Genomic DNA, 26,755 nt, shown 5'->3' on the forward strand with positions numbered 1-26,755 from the left:
AGGAGGACAGCAGGGGGACAGAACAACTTTGCTTCAGTCACACTTGTTTCTTATTTTGTAACTTGTATTTACATAAGTGGCATCAAATGATGACATAGCTATTATATAAAATGTTTCATGGGGCTTTTTTGACACTTGTAAAATCACTCATAGATGCAAATTGTGAAATAATATGAAACCAATAATATGAAGTTGTGGTCGTTTCCTGATTCTGCCCCCATCTCGCTCCCACTTCACTTCCTGTCAGCTCTGATCTGTCCTATCATAATAAATGTGAAAATGAAAAAAAAAAAAAAACTATGATGAATATGGTTAGATCCATTTTAATTGTATCACATTCAATACAGACTGCAAACTCAAAATTGTCGACTCTGGGAAATATATGGCTTTCAGGATCGTGGCATTTGAAAAGCGAGGCAGGAAACACACAGAATTTGTTTACTTTATAAATATTTATATAATGGACACAGAATCATGAAATTTCACTGTATTTGAATCGACTACCGAAATGTTGGCATCGTGACGCCCTTCTCGCCGGAGCGGGCAGCCACCTGTGACGTATGTAACTCTATCTACCGTTTACCCAGAGCGCTTTGCTAGCAGCAGGCAAACACATTTGTCAGCCCTCACTGAATTCCCATTGTCATTCTGTTCACTTCTCAGTTGAAATAAAAAGAGCTGCAATCCGTAACCTTTATTGGGAGCGCTTGCACTCAGTCTCGCTCAAGCCATTAACATTTGCACAATTAGAGAACTGCAAGAGCAAATGCTGTTTGGGCCCCTCGATTTGAATGAGCACAGAAAGGGTGGGAAATGCTGTTCAAAAAATAATATTCTAAAAAGCCCCTCGTTGTTTGTTTGTTTTGTTCTTTTGTTACATTATGGTAATTAAGAAGGGGCAATTATATGAGAGAAACAAAGAATGAGTGACCAAACAGAGGTAGAGAAAAGGGATAATGTTACACTGCTCCTCATAGAAACATTAAAGTTTATTTATATATATATATATATATATATATATAATATAACTTATTTTTCAATGTGGTAGTTTTCTGTGAATGTGCACGACTTCCGGTTCATTAGCCGCTGTAGGCAAATAGTGAGAAGAATAACAGTGCAGTAAACCGTAAACTACAAACCACCGTGTTCATAATTAAGATAATTAAAATAATACGGTAAGACACACTAGTTTGCAGTATCAAGCAGCAAAACGAGCTGCTTTGTACAGCTAAAATTACCTGGAAGCAGATGAGACCAGAAGCCTCGCACATAAAATTTTCAAATGGCCACGTCGCCCTCTCTTACGGCAAAAAATAAGGTGGATATATCGAAATTTTTGCATTGGAGATTAATTTTATGACACATTTACCCTTCCAAATTCTCATTACTGTAATGCATCCAGATGTCTTTGAGTTTATGTAAAGATTTTTATTTTTTTTCAAGTAAAATGTTATTAGATTAACATAATAAAACAATACATTACTATAATACAATAAGGGTGTGAGTTATGTGAGGTTTGGGGTAAAGCCTGAAAATGAGAGTCAAAACTAATACAATGAGATGACTTTCAACCACAAAATTGATGGTTGACAGAAATTCATGTAAAAATGTGAAAGTTATTGAATAATATTTTTTTTAATTTTTTGTCAGTGCTGTTATTCTCAAAGGAGACTCTTACTGCAAGGGCCTATTTACACAGAACGTGTTTTTCCATTCCATTGTGCTACTTTTGCATTATTATTTTTTAAAAATCTAAACACGGTAGATGGACATGTATGAACATTGTGCTCACTTCTCGTGATTTTTGCAGCATCTCGCACATGAGCGCTGTTTTTTTAAGTTTAAGAATTTCAACTTTTACACGCAGCAACGCTCATAAATGTCATTTCCAAAACAGTGAACCAATCAGAATACACCGGAGGCAAGGCAAGTGTTGCAAGCTTTTGTTTACAGTAGCAAGTTGTAATGGCAACTTGACGAAGGAGGCATTCTGTGTTTTTTTTTTTTTAAACCATTCCTGAGCGCCATGTCTCATGTTTATAGACGCAAAGACGTGTTCTGTGTGAACAGTGCCTAGTATTGTTTTTTACAGCATGACAGTAAAAATACTATAATTTCTTAATTTTTTTTTAACAGCATTATAGTAAAGGCAGCAAAAGTACTGTGATTGATGTATCAATACAATTTACTTATTTATTTGAAATTTGAAATTTGAAAGTTTTATATTTGCATTTGCAAAAATGTAATGGTCCTACAATTACAACAAAAGATAATTTTGTATTTCTTCCAATTGATTTTGGTGTGAAACATTAGGCCATAAATATATTTGTAGATGTTTTGACAGGTTTTGTGACACACAGACAGACAGACAGAAAGAGATTCTCAACCAAGCTCTGCTTGAGAGACATTTGAGAGGTTGGAAAAGTGGACATGAAAGAGCAGAAATGGTGTGATACAGCTGAGTGGCCTTTCCCAGCACTCTCTCAGTCTTTTTCCCACACTGGCTCATTTCCAAGTCTCCTGTTTTTGTGAGAGCAAGCCGTTTATCGTTTGACTTCACAGGTCAGTGTCTTCATTAAAGTCAGCACTTCAGCGGTGATGAAAGAGCGGCACACAACATGCAGACACCGAAAGCTTAATGAAATGTTGTCCTCATTAATTTACACAAAGCCGGGGGACAAAATCAACAGAAAAAGACTTTGTTTCCTTTAATTAGTGCCTCGTTCGTCCATCTCTTTTCAGTTTTGCCGAATTTGCTCCATCTACTCTGGTTAATTATGCAGACGCCTGACGATTGCCTATGCACCATTAGATTCTTTTGCTGAAGAATCAAAGCAAATGTGGCTATTTAAAAAAAATAATGTTTGTTTTAACGCCGCAGGGTAAATGATTTGTTGGCTTTTATGCTTGCTGTGTTCAGTTGGCCGTTCTGCATCTTGTTGCTCGTTCAGACATGACAGAGGTGCTGTTGAATGAATTTGTGGTTGTTGATGGGAGCGTTGCAGGGCTGCTGTCGGCATCCTGCTGACATACTGACATTTACTCTGACTGATCTGCGAGCCTTGTAGCCCGTCAGCATGCTTTATCCCACCCTAGCTCTTCAAAGCCTGCTGCTCACCAGCCAAATGTTAGATGCCTCCCATTATTATTATTATTAGTAGTAGTAATAGCAGCAGCAGCAGCAGTAGCAGTAAAGGTTTAGTAGTAATATTTTATTAAACATTAGTATTCATTTATTAGTAGTAATGCTTAATTTAACATTATTATTTTATTTTGATATTTGATGAATATGCATTTATCAACAAATCTGATTTTCAAACTATTTAGACATGTCAAGAAATTCATGGTCGTATCATGGTTGCAAAAAATAAATTAGAAATAAAACAAAATAAACATTTATAATTGAAAATGTAACTCTGTGCTCTAAAAATAGACATATTTTATGACATTTTTCCATGCAAGGGCTTTTCATAATCTAGAGAAACGTGCAAGCATGTCAGTGGGGTACGGTTGAGACACATTGTATCAACTGTACCTGGATTATTATATTTGTGATTATTTCAACGGTCTATTATTAATGAACATATTTTCTAACATGAATGTCAAGGATTACATAGAATTTTAAGAAATATACAAGGTGGTAAAGTGAGTACAGTTGAGACACTCTTTATAGGTCGCTATGTACTGTATACAGTAACAGTTCAATCATAGAAAATAAAATTCATACAGAGGCTGTGTGTGTTTGTTTACTGGTATTACCTACATTATGAGGACCAAATGTCCTGTCAAGTATAGAAATACCAGTAAATTCTAACCTTATGGGAATATTTTTTAGGTCCTCATGATGAAACAAGCTTATAAATCATACAGAATGATTAAAAATGTAAAAATGCAGAAAGTTGCGAGTGATGCGTAGGTTTAGGGGTAGGGTTACAGAATATACAGGTATGTATATTTTTATTTTTACTGTTATGTGTACATTTGTACTGTTTGCCATGTATTTTCTAGTGTTGAATATTTGTTCCTATTTTGTTTAACTGAATCTGAATTAAAGCAAATAAAATAATTAATTTTTAAACTGTAATTATTTAAAACTGTAATTTTGTAATTTAATACATTTGCAATAAATGGTTAGCCAGCTTTAGAGCATTAAGAATGGGTGTCTCAACTGTACCGTGCTACTGCTTCAACTGTACACCATATGGGTAAAGTTGAGACAAAAATGCACCTCATGTTTATGAGCTAATTGTGGAAAATATAACACCAGTGAAAAAAATATAACACCAGTGTCAAAACACCAGCAAACGGGTATGGCACGGGCAAGACACAAGAGTAATCCAAGGGCATGCGTGAGTCCTCGATCGGCGAACAATATCCAGAGGGCTTGAGAAGAGGGGTAGTCTGATAACCTGTGCAATAATCCAAACGAGGTATACACAGAGTCCGAAACGGTGAGACAAGGGTAAATCCACGATACAAGGGCTGGAAACAGGAAACTAAACTAAACTTAGAAAACACAGCTAACACTAGGAGAGTGTTATACGCAGAACAATACTCGGCAAAGACAGAGAAAAAGTTCAAGGTTTATAAAGTGTGTGTAATCAGTGCAATCAGCTGTGTGATCAGAGCAATGTGATATTGGTGACAGCTGTGTGTCGTCAGTGCAATGGATGATGGGAATTGCAGTTCGTGGGTGAAGTGCAACAGTAATGTGGTGCAAAAGTCAATGTGATGGAGGAGTGACCTCTGGTTGTGAGTAAACAGAAGTCCACAGACCAGATTCGTGACAGTCTGCATAATGCCCCTTAAATTATATCTAGTTATGTCTAAACTTCTTTCTTCTATATTTTAGAAAGCAATTTGGTCTGGTGTGAAAAAAAAAAAAAAAAAGACAGGGCAGTAGAGGTAATCGAAATCTGTTACCCCTCACTTTTTATCACATAATGGCTTTTATTTGACCAAAATTCTCTCTGGTGATGTCTGAACTTCTTCAGTTTATATTCTAGAAAGCATATTGCTTTGATGGCAAACAACAGGGTCACCAAATCTGACAAGGTTCAAAAGTTGTAGGAAGGGGACAAGTTAGTGTGAAATGTAATAGAATAAAACACCTAGAATCTCCATGATGCTTCTCAGTCACCATAATGCCCTGTTCTTTAGTGGGCTACAAATAATGACACATGGTTGCTAACCCATCCAGAACTGCGGCGCATTGGGTAAGCGCTAATGGACGTGTGGTTGTGGTTCAATCTGAGAGAACATGAAACATCTGGCCGTAACTGCTCAAAGTCTCCAGAGCATGCCAGAAGGAATAATTTGGCCTCAAGTTTATTTCCCTTACTTCCTCAAATGTGTTATAGCATGTGGAACATCTGTCTGGCACTTACTGTGTGGTTTCAAATGATCTCGTCTGCAGGTTTTGTCAGAAGAAGAGAAGGGCTCCACAGCAGGACAAGAAGATGAGGAATGGGAGAAGGCCTTGTCTGTGGAGCGGTTTGGGGACATCATCACTGAGTCTGCCATCAATGGAGCAGACAAAATGGGCCGCAGCTACAATGAGAAAGACTTTGAGTGTAAGTACTGCCTGATGCTTAACTCACCGCAATTATATGTGCACTCAATTTTCAATAATTTCTGAGTGGATAATCTTAATGTTATGTTGGTTTAGAAAAGGTTTGACATCTGTTTAGGATTGCAAGTTTAGTGGTCATTTGAGCAGATTGTGATTAATAATAATAATAATAGTAATATTTATTATAATTATTGCAATTGTTATTTATATCAATATTAGTATTTTATTAATATTTATTATTAGTAGTATTATTATCATTAATAAAATAATGTAATTTAGTAATTCTAATTGCTATTATTATTAATTTTATTTTATTAATATCAACGTTATTGGTAGTAGTAGTAGCAGCAATAACAATACTACCAATAATAATTATTATTGGTTTTAGTTTTTTCGTTTAAATTAACATTATTATTAATAATAGTACTAATATAAATTATTAATGTATATTATTATTATTATTAAGCAGATTTGATTATTGTGTATTAAATAATAATAATAATAATGGTCAGAAAAGGCAACTAACTGAAATAGATAAGTTTAGGTTAAAGTACAAAAATTACTGAAATGTAAACTGGTATGAAAATTAAGGTAAATAAAAATGCTATTTTAGTTATTTATTTAAGTGTTATTTTAGTATTATCATATATAATACTAAAATAACACTTTACCACCAACATTTCAAGTATTTTGCTGGTCCTTTTTCCTATAAGATGGTTGTTTTTCACCCATGAATTTGGTAAAGTTTAGAACTTGTTTTAGAATGATTGATTATTGACAGTACAGTAGGTGGTATAGGACACATTAGCTTTCATACTTTAAATGCAATCAGTGCATTTCTGACTTCCTTCAAATCTTGTTTGAGTGATCGGATCTGTTCTGCCATAAAAACATGCATAAGCTGCGTCAATGCTGTAACTGAGGTAAAAATGGCTTCAGAGTATGTTGAATTAATTTGTATTGATCTGATATAAATTTTCACATTCCATTTTCTTTGAATCTAAGCATAGTTGAGCCAAACCTGTTTGGCACATGGCAGATCGCACTCTAAGAGTCCCGATCAGTTTCGACAAAATGCATTTAACATTTTTGCACATCAGTGTTTAGAGCTGTATTTAGTTCTGACCACTTGTGACCGGATCCCTGGAGACGAATGTTAATAAATGTGTAAATTAGGTCAGAATCAGAATCAGAATGAGCTTTATTGGCCAGATATGTTTACACATACGAGGAATTTGTTATAGTGACAGAAGCTCCACAGTGCAACAGAAAGACAGCAACAGGACAGGACACAGATAATAAAATAATAATATACAAATAGGCAATGTACAAAATAGCAAAAACACAATATATAATATAGACAATTATGTGTGTACAGGTCTGTGTGAGCTCCAGTGCTGATGGTGCGGGTGCTGGATGTGTATTTTCCCAGCCTCACTAGCTGCTGCCTCTCTGCCTCTTGATCCACTGACAGATGGAGGTGGGAACGGAGAGCTGAGTTAGTTTTGACAGGAGGAGGTCTGGAATGATAGTGTTAAAGGCCGAGCTGAAGTCCACAAACAGGATTCTCACATAAGTCCTTGGTCTGTCTAGATGTTGCAGAATATAATGCAGTCCCATGTTGACTACATCATCCACAGACCTGTTTGCTCTGTAGGCAAACTGCAGGGGGTCCAGTAAGTGTCCAGTGGAGGCCTTCAGATAAGCCAAAACCAGTCTTTCAAATGATTTCATTGCCACAGACATTAGAGCCACAGGTCTGTAGTCATTAAGTCCAGTAATTTTGGGTTTCTTTGGGACGGGGATGATGGTGGAGCGTTTTAAGCATGAGGGGACTTCGCACAGCTCCAGTGAACTGTTGAAGATCTGTGTGAAGATGGGGGCCAGCTGCTCAGCACAGGTTTTTAGACAGGCTGGTGACACACACCGTCTGGGCCTGGTGCTTTCCTTCTTTTGTTCTTTCTGAAGACCTGGCGTACATCATCTTCACTTATCTGAATTGCAGGTGTGGGGAAGAGGGGGGTTGCTGGAGGTGTTAATGGTTGTGTGGAGAGGTGTTCAGGGCGGGTGTGGGGTGGTTTTTCAAACCTGCAGTAGAACTCATTCAGATAGTCTGCCAGTTGTTGATTCTCCAGAGTGCTTGGGGAAGGTGTCTTGTAACTGGTAATATCTTTCATACCTTTCCACACTGAAGCAGAATCACTGGAAGAGAATTTATTCCTTATCTTGCCAGAATAATTCCTCTTTGCCACTCTGATCTCCTTTTCCAGTGTGTATTTGGCCTGTTTATATATCCCCCTTTCTGTAAGCATCTTCTTTGGCCTGACGGAGCTGTCTGAGTTTTACAGTGAACCAGGTTTGTCGTTGTTGTAAGTTACATGAATCTTGGTAGGAATGCACATATCCTCACAGAAACTGATATAAGATGTTACAGTCTCTGTGAGCTCGTCCAGATCGTTTGCAGTAGCTTTGAAAACAGTCCAATCAGTAAGGTCTAAACAGGCTTGTAAAACCCACTCTGTTTCATTAGTTCATCTTTTAACAGTTCTTAATACAGGTTTAGCAGATTTAAGTTTCTGCCTGTAGGTCGGTATAAGATGAACCAAACACTGATCAGAGAGTCATAAAGCTGCTCATGGGACAGAGTGATATACGTCCTTTATCGCCGTGTAACAATAACAAAATAACTATTTTCTATTTTAATATATTTTAAAGGTGCCATAGAATGAAAAACTGTCTTTACCCTGGCATATTTAAATAATAACAGTTCTGTACATGGAAATGACATACAGTGAGCCTCAAACACCATAGTTTCCTCCTTCATATGTAAATCTCGTGATTAAAAAAGACCACTGAAAAACAGGCGAATCAGAACATAACACCGACTGTGACGCAACAGTTAGGATCACTACGCCCCCAACATTTGCATAAACCCGTCCTTGTTCTAAGCCGGCCGAACCATCAGAAGCTCTGCAGGTATTGTAAATAAACAAGCGCGGACAACAGCGAAAATAACACAATAAATGTTATGTTCCAGGCCGTGCAGGGGGTGTGAAGTGCAGGGATGGGTTGGTGTCTGTATTCAGAAAGGCACAGAAAGCAAATAACGCGAGCCACTAAAGGGACATGGTTAGCTCCTTGCTAGCGGTAGCCTGTTACAGTACATACGATTTCACTCTCAGTAAGGAGAGATGAGGATGATGGCGAATGACTTACAGATCCTGAGCACCACTGACAAGCATCTGATCTTGTGAAATGTGTGGTAAGTACTGTTGCTCCATAATGTAAACATAGTTTGTGTGATCGCGTCTCTTGAAAGTGAACTATAACGCGATCGATGGATCGTTCAAAAGCAGTTTCAATGCCTCGCATATTAATAACGGCTCCCTGATGCCCGCGTTTTATATACAGTATAATTACCCGACGATATAACTGCGAGAGAAAGTATTTAAATATATATTTTCCTCCCTGTGCTTCCTTCTTGCTGATGAGCTGTACTGTGAAACAGCCAATCAGAGCAGAGCTCATTATTATTCATGACCCTGCCAAATAAGCCAATAACAGACCGTTTCATTCTAGGCAGAAATCCTAGGGTTGTAAATGGACATGTAAAATCGTTTCTGGAGATTTTTTGCCCTTACCTAAGCCACATACCTTCTGTGTAGATATCAGAGAACAATTTAAAATACTGTATCAAATGCATTCTATGGCACCTTTAAAATGTAATTAATTTCTGGGATACAAAGCTGAATTTTCAGCATCATTACTCATTCCACAAATCATTCCAATATGCTGATTTAGTACTCACGGGACGTTTCTTATTCATTTTAATGTTGAAAACTGTTGTACTGCTTAATATTTTTGTGGAAACTTTTTTTTTTCAGGATTCTTTGATAAATGGAAAGAATTGTATTTATTTGAAATATAAATTTTTACTGTCACTTTACTGTCAAAATAATAGTCTTTACTGTTACTTCTGATCAATTGCATGCATCTTTGCTGAATAAAAGTATTAATTTATTTTTTATTACTAACTCAAACTGTTAAACCAGTGGTCGGCAACAGGCAGGCCAGAAGTGGCCAGATTATTTTGATAGCGGCTGGTTCTGAAATAGGTCTGTCATGACAGAAACAGTTACTCACAATCAGAGTATGTGAGCGGAGTGGAACGGTGTGATTTTGAATGAAGCGAGGAGCGGATTTTTTAAAAGTCGGAGCGTCGTGGTTTTCACTCGCTCCAAGAACGCTCCATCACCACTCCATCACGAGTACAATTCATGCCAACGACCCATAATATAACTGCATATTTAGCAAGAATTCATATGTTAAACATATTTAACTAGCTAGATAGAAAAGGATCACTCAAATCAGAAAGAATGTGAAGGATATGATGACTGCAGTGGACATGAGCGGGAAGATATATTTCTCAAGGAATTTATTTTTTCCTTCTGAATATTTTTAGCTGACAGCTGACTTTTTTTTTCTCAGAATTGCGTGATATAAACTCGCAATTGCGAGTGAAAAAGGAAAAACGAGCACCGTTTCCATCCAATGAGTCAAAGAGAACAATATCTTCACTTCCTGGTAAACTGCCACTAAAGCCTATAGAAAACTAGGATAAGCTACTGAATATAATAATTTTCATATATGAAAAATTAATTTCGCCTAAGAGCGAGCAGATGAAACATAATAAATACTGTCATTGCTGTCGGAGGTGAATGCTGCTGTTTGGGAACACAGTCGTGTAAAACAATTATACAGAAATACTTTGATGACAGACTTTGCTCAAGCATTTCAGAATGACCATAACAACATTTCAGATGCTGTGGAACGAGATCAGTCCGCTGCTAGTCAAGTTATCCCATCTCATTTTTTGATGTGCTTGGAGGAAATTATTCGCAAAATGCGTTTCCATCTCCCTTTATTCGCATTAACCCTTTTTCGCACAAGTCAAAAACCACCTCAAGCGAGCGTTAAAACTTTTTTTGCGAATTAAGCGAAATAAATTTGGCGTTTCCATCACGCGTTTCTCATGCGATACTTCAAAATGCGTATTAAAACAGGGTGATGGAAACCCAGCTAGTGAGCTCGGAGTGGAACGGGAGCGGAGTGATTATTAAATGCTCGGAGCGCGGAGGGGAAATTGTTGATGCTCCACTCCGCTCACATACTCTGTTCGGACACCGCCACACAAATGTGGCTTTTGTTAATGACTGTCGCAGGATTTTACACAGAGTAACAGTTCACTACCAGTTACAAAATACACTGTAACAGTCAGTCACAGGCAATTCTGGTTGCATTTTTCATCAATTAATATCTTAAATTATCCTTTGACTATGTTCTGGCCCGCCATCTAGTGGTGATTTTTTTTTGGTGTAAATTATTATAATAAGTGTTGTCAAACGATTAATCGCGATTAATCTCTTCCAAAAAAAAGTTTTTGTTTACGTAGTATATGTGTGTGTACTGTGTATATTTATTATGTATATATAAATACACACGCATACATGTATATATTTAAGAAAAATATGTTACGTTTATATATTAAATATATTAATATATAATAAAAAATATGTGAATATAAATATATACATGTAAATAAATGCTAATATTTTCAAATATATGTATACTGTATGTTTGTGTATTTATATATACATAATAAATATACACAGTGCACACAGATATATTACGCAAAGATTAATCATGACTAATCGTTTGATAGCACTAATTATAATATAGAAAAAAGTAATCATATTTATTCATCAATGTAGTGCTTGTTTATTTTATGGGCATTTTAAAAATAACATGCACGATTTAAGTATGTGAAATAGGAGATATCTGGCAACAGAGATTTTTGAGTGAGAGGAACTAACTAATGCTAGCACTTTCTATGGCAGCCTTATTATCTGTGACCTTTTAAAAGACTTTATCGTTGCTTATTACACAGCTCTTTGGAATACTGGATTCTTATTGATGGTCTGACCAATGGTTGCCATTCTGAGGTCAGATTTGTTTGTATATTGGTGCTGAATTGTATAATTGACCATTGTCCCAGCTATATGATTATACATAGCTGTTAGTCTCGAATTAGTCCGCAGTCATCCTTTAGATAAGGCCGTTAAATTCAAGTGGATTCTGATTGGTTACCAATGTTTTTATCATTCATCAGCCGGAAACAAATGTTCTGGGAGTGATTCCAATGATGTGGCTAGTTGTAAAAAGAGGACTTCCCTATTCTAATGATTGATTATTAAAACTTTATAGCTATAGTTGTAGTTGGTTAAGTGAACAGTATTTTAATCTCTATGTCTCTGTCTTTACTCATAGATCACCGGCATACGTTCCACCACACCCACCACCCCCTGTCCACCCACCTCCCCCCGCAGCGTTTCCGCAAGAGGGTGCTCAGTATGGACCGCCGGCGAAAGAAAAAGAGGAAGAAAAAGAAGACGTCCATGCCCCCGTCAGATGTCACGCCCACTATTCATGAGGTGGATGAGGAGGAGGCGGAGTCTGAGACTGAGGGACAGTGCCAAGCAGCCACGCCTACTGAGCCATCTGAAGAGCTGCCACAGGTAACTGAAGTGTTTACCATATTACTAATTTTGCAGAATGCATTATGTATGTTATTTTTAGTACTGATATACCTGAATGACTTACCGCTGCATGGTATATTGTATCCCATGATGCAATGCACTTGACTATACCCTCTATTTCAAGTGTGAAATAAGAAAATGCAAATAATATTGAATTTATAATATTGAGTTTTTAATTTTATTTCTCGTTCTTGACTCTTGTGATTGGACTATCAAGTTAAGATGTTATTGTAGGGATGCCACTAATACTTTTGATAATCAATTAATCTAATTATTTCCTGATTCAAAAAAATATATAGTTTTTTTTAATTAAAATATAACTTAATTTTAGTCTTAATTGTTATTCCACATCCTGCCCAGTGTTGTCCTCCAAAAAAATGCAATTTAATACAAATGAAAAAAATAAATAAATAGTGAATTTATCTATGTAGAGTTTGTGCAATTCAATATTATGTGAAAAGGGTTCACATTTAAACTGATTGATTACCAATTTTTATTGAACTACTTTTGATTGAAAGTAGTTAAATTTAAAATCATTAAATTCAAAATTATAAAGAAAAACAAAAGCCTTTACAATACTCCCTTTGTTATTGCTGCTCTCATAAAAAAAATACAATTACTTGTTATTACTTGTATCTAGAAATTTGAACCTACGTAATGGCTAACAAGGAATATTTTAGATGAAAAATTTCGATGAATATTTTAGAAAAACAATTGTTTTATATAGCACATTTCATACACAAAGGTAATTTAAAGTGCTTAGAGAGTAAAATAATCATAAAAATATAATCACAACAATAAAAATGAACTAAAACAGTTAAGAATAGAACATGATTATACATAAAATACAGTGCCTACGTGCAAAAGAATGCAAAGATAACAACTAACAATTAGCACTTACTAAATTATGCATGCAACATATTATAATGCGGCCATGTGACAATAGTGTAGAATATTATTACTTGAAATGTTTCTCATTGCATTTGAATTCACATGCTATTAAAAGTAGTATGCTGTATACAGTACAGTTTCTTTCTGCATCAGTAGATATGTTAGGATAACTGTGTGAGAGATGGGATGGGATAATGGAGAGATGCTGACAGGTATTGTGTTCTCACAGCTCAGTTTGGGAAGTGAGGAGGATCTGGCGACCGATCTCCCTCTCACCAGCTTCTATATGGAGAGCGAGAGACCCCCGAGTAGTGAGGAGACCCCACCCAGCCCCACTGGAATGGAGGAGCAGGAGGAAACACAAGAACGACCAGATGGAGGACAAGAGGAAGAGGTTTCCAACAGGTATAAGTGAGGATGCATCTAAACCTTAAAGAGCTAAAAACACTTATACATGTCAAATGGGTCGATTGAAGAATAAATGATAATTCCATCATTATTTACTCACCATCATATCTTTCTAAACAACATTTTGTGAAGATATTGAAAATATATGTTACTTGCAATCATATTTCTTCAATCTGGATCAGATATAATAATTATAAGCTAATACATAGTTTTTCAGATATACGCAACATACACACAAAACAAACTTTTTCTCATTTGTGAATTGTCACCATAGGCATTTAATGCAACATGGATAGCTAAAGTCAATTAATTTTACCAATAGACCTACCAATTCTATAATTTCCCATCTTGTAATTTGGTTCCATATCACAGTATGGTCTCCCTCTCCCAAATAGCGCATGCTTCAGTAAATATTCATCCATGACTAGTGAACTGGAAAAGTTGTATTTGATTGCCCTCTGCTGGCTAACTGGCTTCTTGCAACGTATATAATTATATGCATATTTGGTTTAGGTAAATCTACAAATAAACCAACATTAGACTTGTATTAATAGCATGGCCCGCCTTATTTAACTTTTGATTATTTTTTACAGGGCTGTTGCTTTGAATTATGGGCCTCCTGACTGTATATTTGTCTGGGTCTCTGACATTAATTAAATTAATGCAAATGCACCAACATGATGTGCACTGGTTTAGTGAGTTAATCTAACTTCATTATTTAAAAAAAAAAAATTTGTTTTAATGGTGTATAATTTGAATAACGATTATCTGCAGACAAAATTGAGCTATGTAGCTAATTCATTGTAAATACACTATTAAATGAAATAAATATAAAGTAATTGGGACTATGGTGAGCATTAAGCTGAATTTATGATGCAGTGCTGTGTAATTTGTTAAATTGATATGTTAATCGTGTTGCATTTTAAGCTCAGTTTGACAACTTTATAGTTGAGAAGATGCAGCTAGTTTATTTTTTATTTTTTAAATAAGTTGTAAATAAAGTCTATTGGAGTATGTTTTACAAGAAAACACTTTTTCAGTCCTTCTTCATAAAATGTTCAAGTTTAATTAAATGTGTTACTTGCTGTATCTTTTGAATTATTTGTAGAATTTAATCGCAACTTTTAAGTGAAAATTGCTTTACCAACAACATTTTTTGAGTGTATTTGTCCATTAATTCCTTTTCACCATCTTTCACTCTATTAGCAATGCAATTCTGTTAATGCCATCAGACTAATAACAATGAACATAAAATTGGTTAAATCATAGTTTTTAAGGCAATACTCAATTGTAGGTTTCTTTTTACAGGTTTAGCCCATCTCCAGAACCGGCCAGTATGACAACGCGAGGCTGGTTTCGCAGGAAGCCCTTCCACCGGCTGGCAGGAGCCCAGCGGACCAGCTATGACCTACGAGAACGCATCTGTATAGGCAGCATGACAGCCATAGAGACTGCTGTGTACCAGAAAGTACCTACAGACGAGGCAGAGGCTCAGATGCTAGCCAGCGCTGATCTGGATGACATGAAAAGTAAGCAAAAAATTGGTGAATTATGGAGGGGAAGTGAAAATAACAGGACATTAAAATTCACTGATATTTGAGACATGAGACAAAACATCTCCTCCGTTTTACCAGCTTTTCATTTGGACATTTTTATTTTTTTTTTTACATCAGATATGATCACTGGAATATTCATATGCACAATTTCATATTTCTTCATATTTTATTTGATCAAAATTAAATTACTAGTATCTAAAAATTCCTAAAATGCGATACATTTACTTGAGTAGCAACACTGCATGTGATTTTAGACTTGTTATTAAAGAGTATAATTTTAATACAACTGCAATTTTTCTCACTGCACTGGGAGATTTTTTTAAAAAGTGTTAAGTAGTATATAATATACACTATATTGCCAAAAGTATTGGGTCACCCCCTTCTAATGAACAGGTTTGACTACTTTAGTAATTTCCATGAGTACAAATCTTAATGTTTAAGCATATAATGATATTCTAGGGAATTGCATGTTTTTAATTTTATTGCAACAGTTTGGACAGAACCCTTTTCTAGCCTAACATGACAGTGTCTCTGTGTATAAGGCAAGGTTCAAAAAGAAATGATTGATTCAGTCAGTGTGGAAGAACTTGACTGGTCTGCAGAAAGCAAAGTCCTAATCTCAGCTGAACACCTCTGGTATATACATATATAATATACATATACATATATAATCCACACACACACACACACACACACACACACACACACACACACACACACACACACATGTTGGTTTTTGTGGTTTATGGGGACTCTCCATAGGCGTAATGGTTTTTATACTGAACAAACTGTGTGTGCTATTGCCCTACACCAACCCTACACCTAAACTTAGCCCTCACATGAGACTTTGTGCATTTTTAGATTTTCAAAAAAACACCATTTAGTAAGTTTTTTAAGCCTTTTGAATTACGGGGACATAGGCAGTGTCCTCATAAACCACCTTCATATTGTAATACCTCTGTCATACCCATGTCATTATACAAATTTGTGTCCTCATAAACCACATAAACATGCACACACACACACACACACGCATGCATGCATACATATAGTTTTAAGGATTGTTTGATATTTTACCTGTAGAGCTTACTTTATTAAGGATAATTATTAATGTAAAAACAACGGGAAGCACTGTGGTGCTAGATATTTTATGGATCTTATGGATCTTATTCTGAAAAAAAGCATTGCAATATGACAAATAACATATAATAGATCTAACAGTCTTTGAAAACAGGTCTTAAAAACTTGTACAGTTCTGTTTCTCAAGTAAAATTATTTGGTTTACTGAAGACATTTTATTTTATTTTAAACATAATGTTTATTTAGTAGACATTTTTACTGGAAAACAATTCATACACATTAAAAAGTTTGTTTTGTGTCTGTTTTTTTTGTTTTTTTTGCAGTGTGGTGAGCATAAACCTTTCACAGATGGCTATTTAAACCAAGAAAGCTTTATTTCAGGGTCCCGATCTGTTTTTTTTTTTCTTTAATGATAGTCATGCATCTTCTTTAAGACAGTACTTAATTAAGAAAGGACATCATTTTTATTTATGTATTATTTCCCCCTGGATTCTGGTAAACTTTAATAATTGTTTTAAAGCCCTGTAGCCTTTTGTCCTATGTCTCAAAAATCAGTGCACTTACTGATTTGAGTCTTCAGTGTGCGTAGCCATGATGATTAAAAGAAGGATTAAAGCAGACAACTTGCATGCTGTTGTGGCCATTCGATCTTAATTTAAATCAGTGCTGTAACTCAAACAAAATTGGATAGGCGTGTTTGATTTCATGTGTCATTGGAGCCACACCAACGAACGAGTCTCAGGCTGATGGTTTAACTTGATCTTGACAAGCCAAAGCTCGTGGCCCCTCCAAATGCTCATTAAACAGTCACTCCAGAGGAGGGGAGTGATGACAGGGAGTGTTTAGTTAGTGGACTTAGAGGTCTGCATTGGCAAGCTCTCTAGTATGTTTGGGGGCGTCGGGGTATTCGTGTCCATACTCATAAATGTGTTTTGGTGGGAAGCAAAGCAGCAGGATCATTGGCTGGCCGTGGTCAGCACTCGGCCTGCACTCTCCTCCTTTTCCCGCGGTTGTAAACAAGCCTTCAAGATATTCAGATGTGGTCAGGATCACTGGATCTGCGCCATGCACCAAAATGCTTCCTGTTGTTTTACATTAATGGTTATACTTAATAAACTAAGCTCAACTGATTACAGGGTATGACAGCCCAATAATACTACTGCTCCATTAAAAACCCTTGCAGGAGTGTAATTGGCACTTTCCATGAATATAGTACACATAATATATTGGAATATAGTCCCATTACTTTGTTTTTTAAGTATTATAAATGCAAATCTCATATTTTATTGGGTTGGGAAAAATGTTAGATAAACTGTAATTTGAGATAAAATCAACATAACATGAAGAATAGGTAGGCAATATCAGATGTCTGTCCATAGCAGTGGTGAACGCAGTTGTTGTTAAGCTTAAATTTTCAACCCATTTACCAATGTTGTGAGGGGGGAAAAAATACTGTTCATTCATTTATTACTTTAGGACAAATAAGGGTTATTATAGATCAGGGTTATCCAAACCTGTTCATTGAGGGTCACTGACCTGCAGAGTTTAGCTCCAACCCTAAATAAACACATCTGAACCAGCTAATCAAGGTCTTTGCGACTCACTGGAAACTTCCAGGCAACTGGTTGGAGCTAAACTCTGCAGGACGTTGGCCCTCCAGGAACAGGATTGGACACCCCTGTTACAGATAACTAAGGTTGCGTTTACATTATGTGGTTCAAGTGACCCAATTCCAGTATTCCCTCCTATGTGGCTCAGATAGAACATATAAGCAGGAAAAAAGCGCATGGATTCGCATATTCTCAGATCAGTTTCAGGCCTCATTCATGTGTGGAAATAAATTTGATACGAACTGTATATGTGCATTTGTGTCTACCGTGTAAGTGGACAGATTGGGACAGATTGTCAGAGTGACCCCCCCCCCCCCTGCTATTTCAGTGGAGGGTGGGGCTCCTACTAGAGGGGAAAAATGCGAATGGGCTAGTTTTGAATAGCCATTTTGCTGTTTGTGTTTCACAGATCTGGCAACCTGTCAGTATGTCTACCCTGGGTTGTTTGTTTCACCTAGTGTATAGTGTAAAATGCCAAGTTCTGTCATGAAACTCTAGATGGCACAGGCTGATTGATCCTTAAAGCAAACTGATTATATTCACAGTGTTAAACTACTTGGCAAGATTTGATTGGTTCATGTTGCATATGCAGCCGATAAGCATGCTGTTTTACGTTTAAATTTTCACTACAGCATTTTGCAGCGCTCTTTCAGAGTTCCCCTGAAATCCTCCACCTTCCCCAGCTCCACCTGTATAAATCTGCTACGGGTTATTATATATGCTATTTGTGCAGCAGCAGTATGTTTTAAATACTCACAATGCTGTTTTTGCATATGTACAGGCAGGAGCAAGTCTTTGCAGCAGCAGCAATAATCTACAACACCAGCTATAACCAGCAGCAGCGTAACAGATCTATTCTGACAAGACCAAATACATTAACATCGTCATGTCCATTACCATGCTAAAATTTTCCAAGAGTTGTCATGATATTGGATGCAGATGTCGGTTATGGGTCACTTTTAAAAGAAGTGTAAGTTAAGATGTAAGTTATCAGAAAAATTTGGATATAGTCCATCCAACAGGCATCTAGAAATGCAGTGCAAATGTGGCATAAAACTAAAACAATTTAATTTCATTTAAATATGATAAACACTGTATAGACATAATAATAATAATAATAAAAATTTATAAATAAATAAATACACAGCAGAATTACTAAAACAAAATTTTTTTGACTTGATTTGATTTTGATGCTTCCTGAATATGTATTTATCAAAAAATCTGAGTTTTAAATCTGAAATGTTGAGATAAACACGGTTGAGGTATCATGGTTGCAATATATATATATATATATATATATATATATAATAAAACTGCTCATGTACTATTTAGTTTGACCTACTGGACTGGACAATGAATCATTTTTTAAAGGTTAGGCACTTCATGTCATAGACTTTTGCTAAAAAACAAATGACTTTTTTTAAATGATTATTCTTAAAAAAAAACAAGATAAAGACACTATTTTACACCCTATTCATGGAAAGGCAGATTCCTGAAGATGTGCTACATATGTTTTCCTAGAAGCAGGGGTTGTAAAGTTCTTCCTGATGTGAAGGGTTTGGTTTAAATGTGGTTTAGTTTCCCATGCCCCCATCCAGCTGTTCCTCTGTGTGTCATGTGGTGATTTTTCAAGTCGTGAGAATGGCTGGACACACTCTCCTTTATTGAGCCAGATGATCTTCACAGAGCTTAAAGGATTAGTTCACTTTTAAAAAAACTTTTGCTGATAATTTACTCACCCCCATGTCATCCAAGATGTCCATGTCTTTCTTCAGTCGAAAAGAAATTAAGGTTTTTGATGAAAACATTTCTCCATATAATGGACTTCATTGGGACCCAAACGGTTCAAGGTCCAAATGACAGTTTCAGTGCAGCTTCAAAGGGCTTTAAACGATACCAGACGATGAATAAGGGTCTTATCTAGCGAAACGATCGGTCATTTCAAAAATAAATAAAAAAGTTTAAGTTTTATAAGCACAAATGCTCACCTTTACGTCGAAAAGGTCACGGTTGAGCTAGGCGGAAGTACCGAGTCAGTAGGCTTTTTAATATTAAAACACCCAGGATACGCACACGAAATGGGCATTTTAAACGATAAACTGACACAAAGACATTTGAATATGTGTATATGGTCCTCCTTCCGCACATTTGTAAACACTGACTCGGTACTTCCGCCTAAGTCAACCGTGACCTTTTCAACATCATTGCGTATTACGTGACGCCACGAACGCGCATCACAGAACAGAGCAAGGCGAGCATTTGTGCTTATGAAACTTAAACTTTTTTATTTATTTTTTAAATGACCGATCGTTTCGCTAGATAAGACCCTTATTCATCGTCTGGTATCGTTTAAAGCCCTTTGAAGCTGCACTGAAACTGTCATTTGGACCTTGAACCGTTTGGGTCCCAATGAAGTCCATTATATGGAGAAATGTTTTCATCAAAAACCTTAATTTCTTTTCCACTGAAGAAAGACTTGGACATCTTGGATGACATGGGGGTGAGTAAATTATCAGCAAAAGTTTTTTTAAAAGTGAACTAATCCTTTAAGTTTAGTGCATTGTTCTTTTTAACTATTAGGTGCCATCTAGAACATTAGGTTAGCTTATATGTTTGCTTTATGCTGCGTGATGAATGAAACGATCTTGTGATTTCGATTTTTAATGTTACTACAGTATTCTATAATGTATACAATATATAGTGCATAAATAATTTTAAGTTATCATAATTAAATTATTCTGTATTTTTTATATAATCATTGTTAAATTATTTAATCTTTATAATAAAACATTCCTGGATTTTGAAGGTAGCATAGATATTTCCATCTGGCGCACCGATGCAGGCTCATTTCATGAATGATCCTGCTGTTTACTCTACGTGACATGACGCATAGTGCATGTAATATGGCTAAATATTCCATACTCTTGCCATGAATGAAGGCTAGCAGAGTGCTTTTAGGTGAGGGCTGCAGCGGCTCTATGGATGCGATCCCTCTGGCTATAATTAACTTCACTGTTGCAATTGATTATCCTTCCCAAAGACCAGCCCGCAGCCCTTCCTGCTTTTAGAAAAGAGGAAGCATTGACTGCTGTACCGCAGCAAATTACAAATGAGGCCGCCACAGTGGAACACGCCATTGAATTTAAGCCCTGCATCACACTAGCTTGCTATAAACCTCTCATATCCGAGTCTGTCCCGCTCCATGCCAGTGATTTCATATGTGTGACACCTTTACAGGGCATTTAGATGAAATATATATATCCGAATACTCACTTATGTAATCCATTGAATTGATTTTCTCACTTATTTTTTGCACTTTTGTTTGCATCTTATTTTTAGAATGAGTTTGTTCATCGATTGTTGAATAACCACAAGTGTGGTCTTTTTCATAACTCAATTGTTTCTCCTAGACAGTAATGTGATGATTACAATATGATTACAGGCTTGTTTAATTTAATTTAATTTAATTTAATTTAATTTAATTTTATTTAATTTTATTTTATTTTATTTAATTTTATTTTATTTTATTTTATTTTATTTTATTTTATTTTAATGTTTATGAAATATGTATTCAATAAATTAATCTAATTTTAAAATTAATAATTTTACTGATTGTCTACTAGACAGCAATGTGATTACAGTGCCATTATAGGGTAGATAAAATAAAATAACATCAAAAAATTTAATAAAATAAAATTATAAAAAAATATATATTTCTTGAATATATGTATATTCAATGCAAACTACATAAATTTACATTTACATTTGTTCATTTGGCAGACACTTTTATCCAAAGCGACTTACAATTAATTTAAAGAATTTATTAGTTTGTTAATTGTCGAATAACCACAAATGAGGTCTCTTTCAGTGTCAGGCCCCTCGTCTTTTTTTTTTTTTTTTTTGTAATCAAAAGTGAGAGATTTCGATATGAGCTCAACATTTGTGACCCTGGACCACAAAACCAGTCAAAAGTAGCACGGGTATATTTGTAGCAATAACCAAAAATACATAGCAGCTTCGAAAAAGGCATATTTTACTTTTTTTCTGTGGTAATAAACTTCTCATATGCCACTGTTATTAGTAATAATGCCAACTGCTAAATATGACACTTACAAAGTAATATAATTTATGAACGAATATAGAAAAGAGGGAAAGTTGGGATTTTTTCTTTGTCAATTCAATAAAACTATTTCCACATGGGCACACATTGCAGGTGATAACCTCCCTGTGCTGATTTGCATGGTATCATGTATCGATGATAGCCAGAGATAAGCATAAAAAATGGGCAATATTAAGAGGATTTAGCATTTCCAATTAATGTAGGCCTGTTACATTCTTATTATTATTAGGCCTATTATTATTATTATCACCGCATGATGCGCTGTGAGGATAATAAAATAGGCTATTAGCTTATTCCTCATTGAAAATGTTTTTAAAAAGTTTTTTTAAAAAAACAGGTCTATTAATTTATACAATGAATTATAGGCCTATAGCCTAATTAAAATTATTAACTGATATGTTATCAGAATTGCGAGTTTAGGCTATATCTCACAATTATGACTTTTTAACTTGCAATTCTGACTTCATATCACGCAAAAAGTCAGAATTGTTAGATAAATAGTAACAATGATTATTTTTATTTTTTATTCAGTGGTGGAAACGGGCTTCCATAATTGACTGAAGTTTGCGCGTTGCTTGCTTCACCCCTCCCCCATAATATCAATTGTTTATAGAGGCCACATATTAGGCACTTTTTTAGATTTTTAATGTTTATTTTTTCAATGTTAATGAGAGTGACACAGAGTTAAAAAACAGGAAAATCATTTGGAAATCCTTGGGGGAGGCTGTGCCAGGGCTAAGCAAGTTTCTGATGGGGCTATAGCCCCGTCAACCCCCGCCCTAGCGCCGCCACTGGGCTCATTTGAGTCCATATTTGTTATTCCAAATGCATTTTAGTGGAAACATCTAAGACAAAGTTCTTATCTAAATTAAACATAATTGAGTTATCTTTATGTCTCTATAAAATAACAATACGGTGTTCGTCTGATATACATAATATGTAAATAAACCTTGTAAATGTCTGACTATGTAGGCTTTTGGACGCATCTGGACAGTGATTGGCTCATCACCGGGCAGGTAACTGCTTGAAAACAAGACAGGGTCGAGATCTAGAAGCAGCCGTGGTTTCCATGGAAATCAGTCATGTGGAGACAGCGCTATGTGATGTGTGGCACCATGTTGTGCACTTCATCGGCACCGCTGTTGTTTTGGATGGAGGTTTTCACCTGTGCTATTCTGATAGGGTGGTGCAACCAGCGTCGGACCTGATGAGGGAAAACCGGACGGAGGATAGCATTTCTGTCCCTCATGCAGCTGCGGGATCAATCGATAACGTCATGGAAATCACAGAGGCAGCCAATAGATTAGTGCGAGAACTCAAAAGTAGTTCAGTTGTATCAACATTTCCTCTGGATCGTCAGCCAATTTCAGTGTTCCCTGCTGTTTGCTTCGTACAAGCAGACACGTCTCACAGAACCACTGCTCATCTATTTGGAAACCCTGAGGCCAGAAACTATTTTCTCATCAGGCGTCCAGGTGGATATTCCAAGCCCTCTGCGGATTGAGGGCCCAGCCGAGAGATTATCTTTTTCCTTCTTTCTTCTTGGACAAAATTTGATTACAAACAAGATTAATTGCACGATTCATGGCCATTACATAGTTTTTCCTTCCAGGATCAATTCCTAAAACCCTGAAGATTGGACTTGGATGCAGTAAAAAGCAATTTTGCTTCAGTTTTTTGAGTTCTACATTATTGACGGGAGACGGTACAAAATAGCTGCGCGAAAGAGGGTTGCATCCTGGATGATCCGGAGGTACCAGGTGTGGAGATGACAGACGTGGGGAAGGAGAAGGACACGAGCGTCGGCTCTGATGCGGATGCTGGAAGGGGGCGTTATGGGGATCAGGAAAACCCTCTGGGGAGCTTCGCCGTGGACGGCTTTGTGGACTTTGAGGAGTTTGTGCTGGATTTTGATGATTATGACCTTCTGGAGTCCATCCACTCTCACCTTGGCTCCCCAGTCGAACCGATCCGTAAGTGTGCTTACTGTTAAAAAGTTGGCAGCTTGGTGAAGGGTAATATTTTCCAGCCACCTTCGTTTTTGTAAATGTCACAGCGACCTCCACTTTGCTTCACACTTACATCATTTTTGAATGAATTTTGCCATTGTCTGTCTTTGACAAAAGTTTAGGTTCATAAATGACAACAAGCCTCAAAGAATGTCTAATAGGCAACTTTTGATGAAACCCAATAGAATTTTCCATTCACATGACTACAGTTGTGACATTGTAAAAAGGCACTCCACGCTCTATAGAGCTTGCTTGCATTGGAAATTGATTGCTGGGAATTTGTTTTATTGATACTGTTGGGAAATACAAGCTAATTAAAGTCAAGCTGAGTCCTTGCAACAGATTACTGATATGAAACACATCATGGCCTCCAGTGATGTGGCATGTTTGAGAAAATGGATTATGAAGTTCCACATCCCCTCCTGTTGACACATACATGTGCTGCCAAACCTCCACACGCATCTCAGGCCAGAGTCATAATACACAATAACTTGATTCAGACATAAAGTACTGTGATTTTTATTGATATTTCTCATGTATTGTGGTTTGCACTTCTGCAATTAATTGGGCCTGAAGCACTTGTGGCGAAGCAATTTTTGTGTTATTTTTTTATTTTAATAAAACTTTCTTTGACTTGCACTCTGGTCTAAAAGCAGATTTAAAAAGTAAGATAAAAAATACTTATATTCAGCAAGGATGCATTAAAAGTTCAAAAGTGACAGAAAGGAGTTTTACGTTGTTAAAAATAAAATCTATTGTTTTCAACATTCATAATAATAAGAAAGGTTTCTTGAGCACCAAATCAGCATATTAAAATGATTTGTGAAAGATCATGTAACCCTAAAGACTGGAGTAATGATGCTGACAATTCAACTTTGTCATCACAGGTATAAATCGCATTTTAAAATATATTGACATAATTAAATTCAACCTTGGTGAGCAGAAGAGACTTCCTTCAACAACATTAAAAAAACAAATCTCACTGGCTGCATACTTTTGAATGTGTGTTTGAGTTTACATTGATAGTCAACTGTGGCATCATTGCAATATTTGCATATTTCGAATGGCCTTCTTTCTTACATCTATTTGCATACTGAATGGTCTTGTCATTGCACTGCACAGTATCTGATGTGCTGCCGACTGAAGATAATGTCATTGTAATATTTGCATATGAATTAGTCATCTTTCTTGCATCAGCCATAGACTGAATCAATCATCAAGAATTGAATATTGACTAACTTCCATATTTTGGACAAAATATAAGTAGTTGAAAAAGTTTGAAAAGAATCCAAATTAAGATCATGGTTTGCTTGGTTTTCGAGATTGAATGCGTACCATTCATTGTAACTGCCTGAAAAAAGCAACCAGTATATTATCCGTTCTCTTTTTTTGTTCTACTGAAGAAAGGAAGTCATGCAGGTTTTCAACATGAGTAAATAACCACCAGATGTTAATTTTTTGGAGAAACTGTTCCTTATATAAAACATGATGGGCCTGAACCATTCCAGTTTAAACACTGCTTTTCACTAAGAAGCAGACTTATATTTTGATAAACAGTAAACCCCTCAGGCCTGATGCTTTTGTCTTTGTGTAGACTGTTTATAGTGAGTTTCCCTCGAGGTCTTTGTCTGTCTGCGATTTACTTTGCAGTCCCTCTGGGAAAGGTCTGTGTGAAGAGCAGACAGACAGTCTAGCAGAGATCAATTTCCATCTTATCTCTCTGTCTCGATGTTTCTTTTCAGCTACACACACACACACACACACACACACACACACACACACACACTGTCATAAAACTTTAATTTGAACTGGAATTTGTTTATTTGGGTCAATAGCAAAGAAGAAATCTTTAAAAAAGGTTTAAAATGCATGAGACAAGTTTTTAGTATATTAAAGTATATTTGTATATTAATATTAAAATTAATAAAATATAATCGATTTTTATTTTAAATAGAATAATATAATTTATTTTTAAAATTATATATAATTTTTTTTTTTCATATAATGTCTTTTTATTTGGTGGACCAAATTTTAAAACTTTTTTTTTTTTATTGTATCCGGTGTATTCCTCTGTCATTTAAGCATTTTGACAGTATGTTGGGAGGTGGCCCAATGTTCAATAGGTAAAGCTAACAAAATAAGGGAGGACAGATCGAATGCTTGAATTGAGATTTAAAATCACCACTTTTGTGCGTCAAACACAGGTTTGTGGCCTGAGTTGGTTTCGTCCTGTGGTGTTTTGATGAAAACTTGGCTGTTTTGGTCTCCTCTAGGATTTTTGCTCTCTTGCCATGAAAAGCACAACCAGAGTACAGCCAAAAGGCATGGCCGCCATATTGTTAGCGCTGAACCCTTGGGAAATGGCCCAGCATCAGTGTGTGCACTTCAAAATTATGCAGAGCCTTGTTTTTTACGAGGGGGGCGGTTTAGAGGTATGGGCGACTCTAGGAGAGAAAGAATAAAAAATGAAGTTTGTTTACCGTTCATCCCCGGGCTACTGGGACAACACAAACCAGCTGAGGCCTTGGGCGTCCTGGCAGGCCTCAACCCTTGGAGAGCCCCGGCCTTTTACTTGGCACTCGGATCAGCTGGAGAGAGAGGGTTTCTCATAATACACCCCTTCAATTATCCCAAATTCAATAAAAACCTCAGTTTGTGGGCTAAAATGATACAATATTAAATCACAGCCATTTTTTTGGAAAGGCCTAGCATCCAAAATACTCCTCTTAGTTGCGCTCAGCTGAGAAGGCCTCTGATTCTCTTATTTTTCTAGGCACACTTTTATTCTCAATCACACAAATGTATGCAATTTCATTGCTACAGTTGAGTAAAAGCTATGTGAACCCTTGGATTTACCATGTTCTTCTATATAAATTGGTCATATGGCCATTTGTTTCACCATCGACGGATGAA

The 26,755-nt window shown here is 36.2% G+C and overlaps 1 protein-coding gene across 1 annotated transcript in view; it reads left to right on the top strand.

Annotated features, from left to right (window-relative positions):
* Window positions 1-26,755, top strand: part of LOC306876645 (anion exchange protein 3) — a gene marked incomplete at both ends in the record, with an annotated part of 65,652 nt that overhangs the window by 13,648 nt on the left and 25,249 nt on the right. Inside the window, 4 exons of the mRNA XM_079427978.1 lie at window positions 5,417-5,573; window positions 11,900-12,147; window positions 13,289-13,464; window positions 14,776-14,996. Coding sequence (XP_079284104.1) covers window positions 5,417-5,573; window positions 11,900-12,147; window positions 13,289-13,464; window positions 14,776-14,996 — 802 coding nt within the window. The remainder of the gene's footprint in view (window positions 1-5,416; window positions 5,574-11,899; window positions 12,148-13,288; window positions 13,465-14,775; window positions 14,997-26,755) is intronic.

This window comes from Barbus barbus, assembly GCF_936440315.1.
Source record: "Barbus barbus genome assembly, chromosome: 11".
Classification (NCBI taxonomy): Eukaryota; Metazoa; Chordata; class Actinopteri; order Cypriniformes; family Cyprinidae; genus Barbus; species Barbus barbus.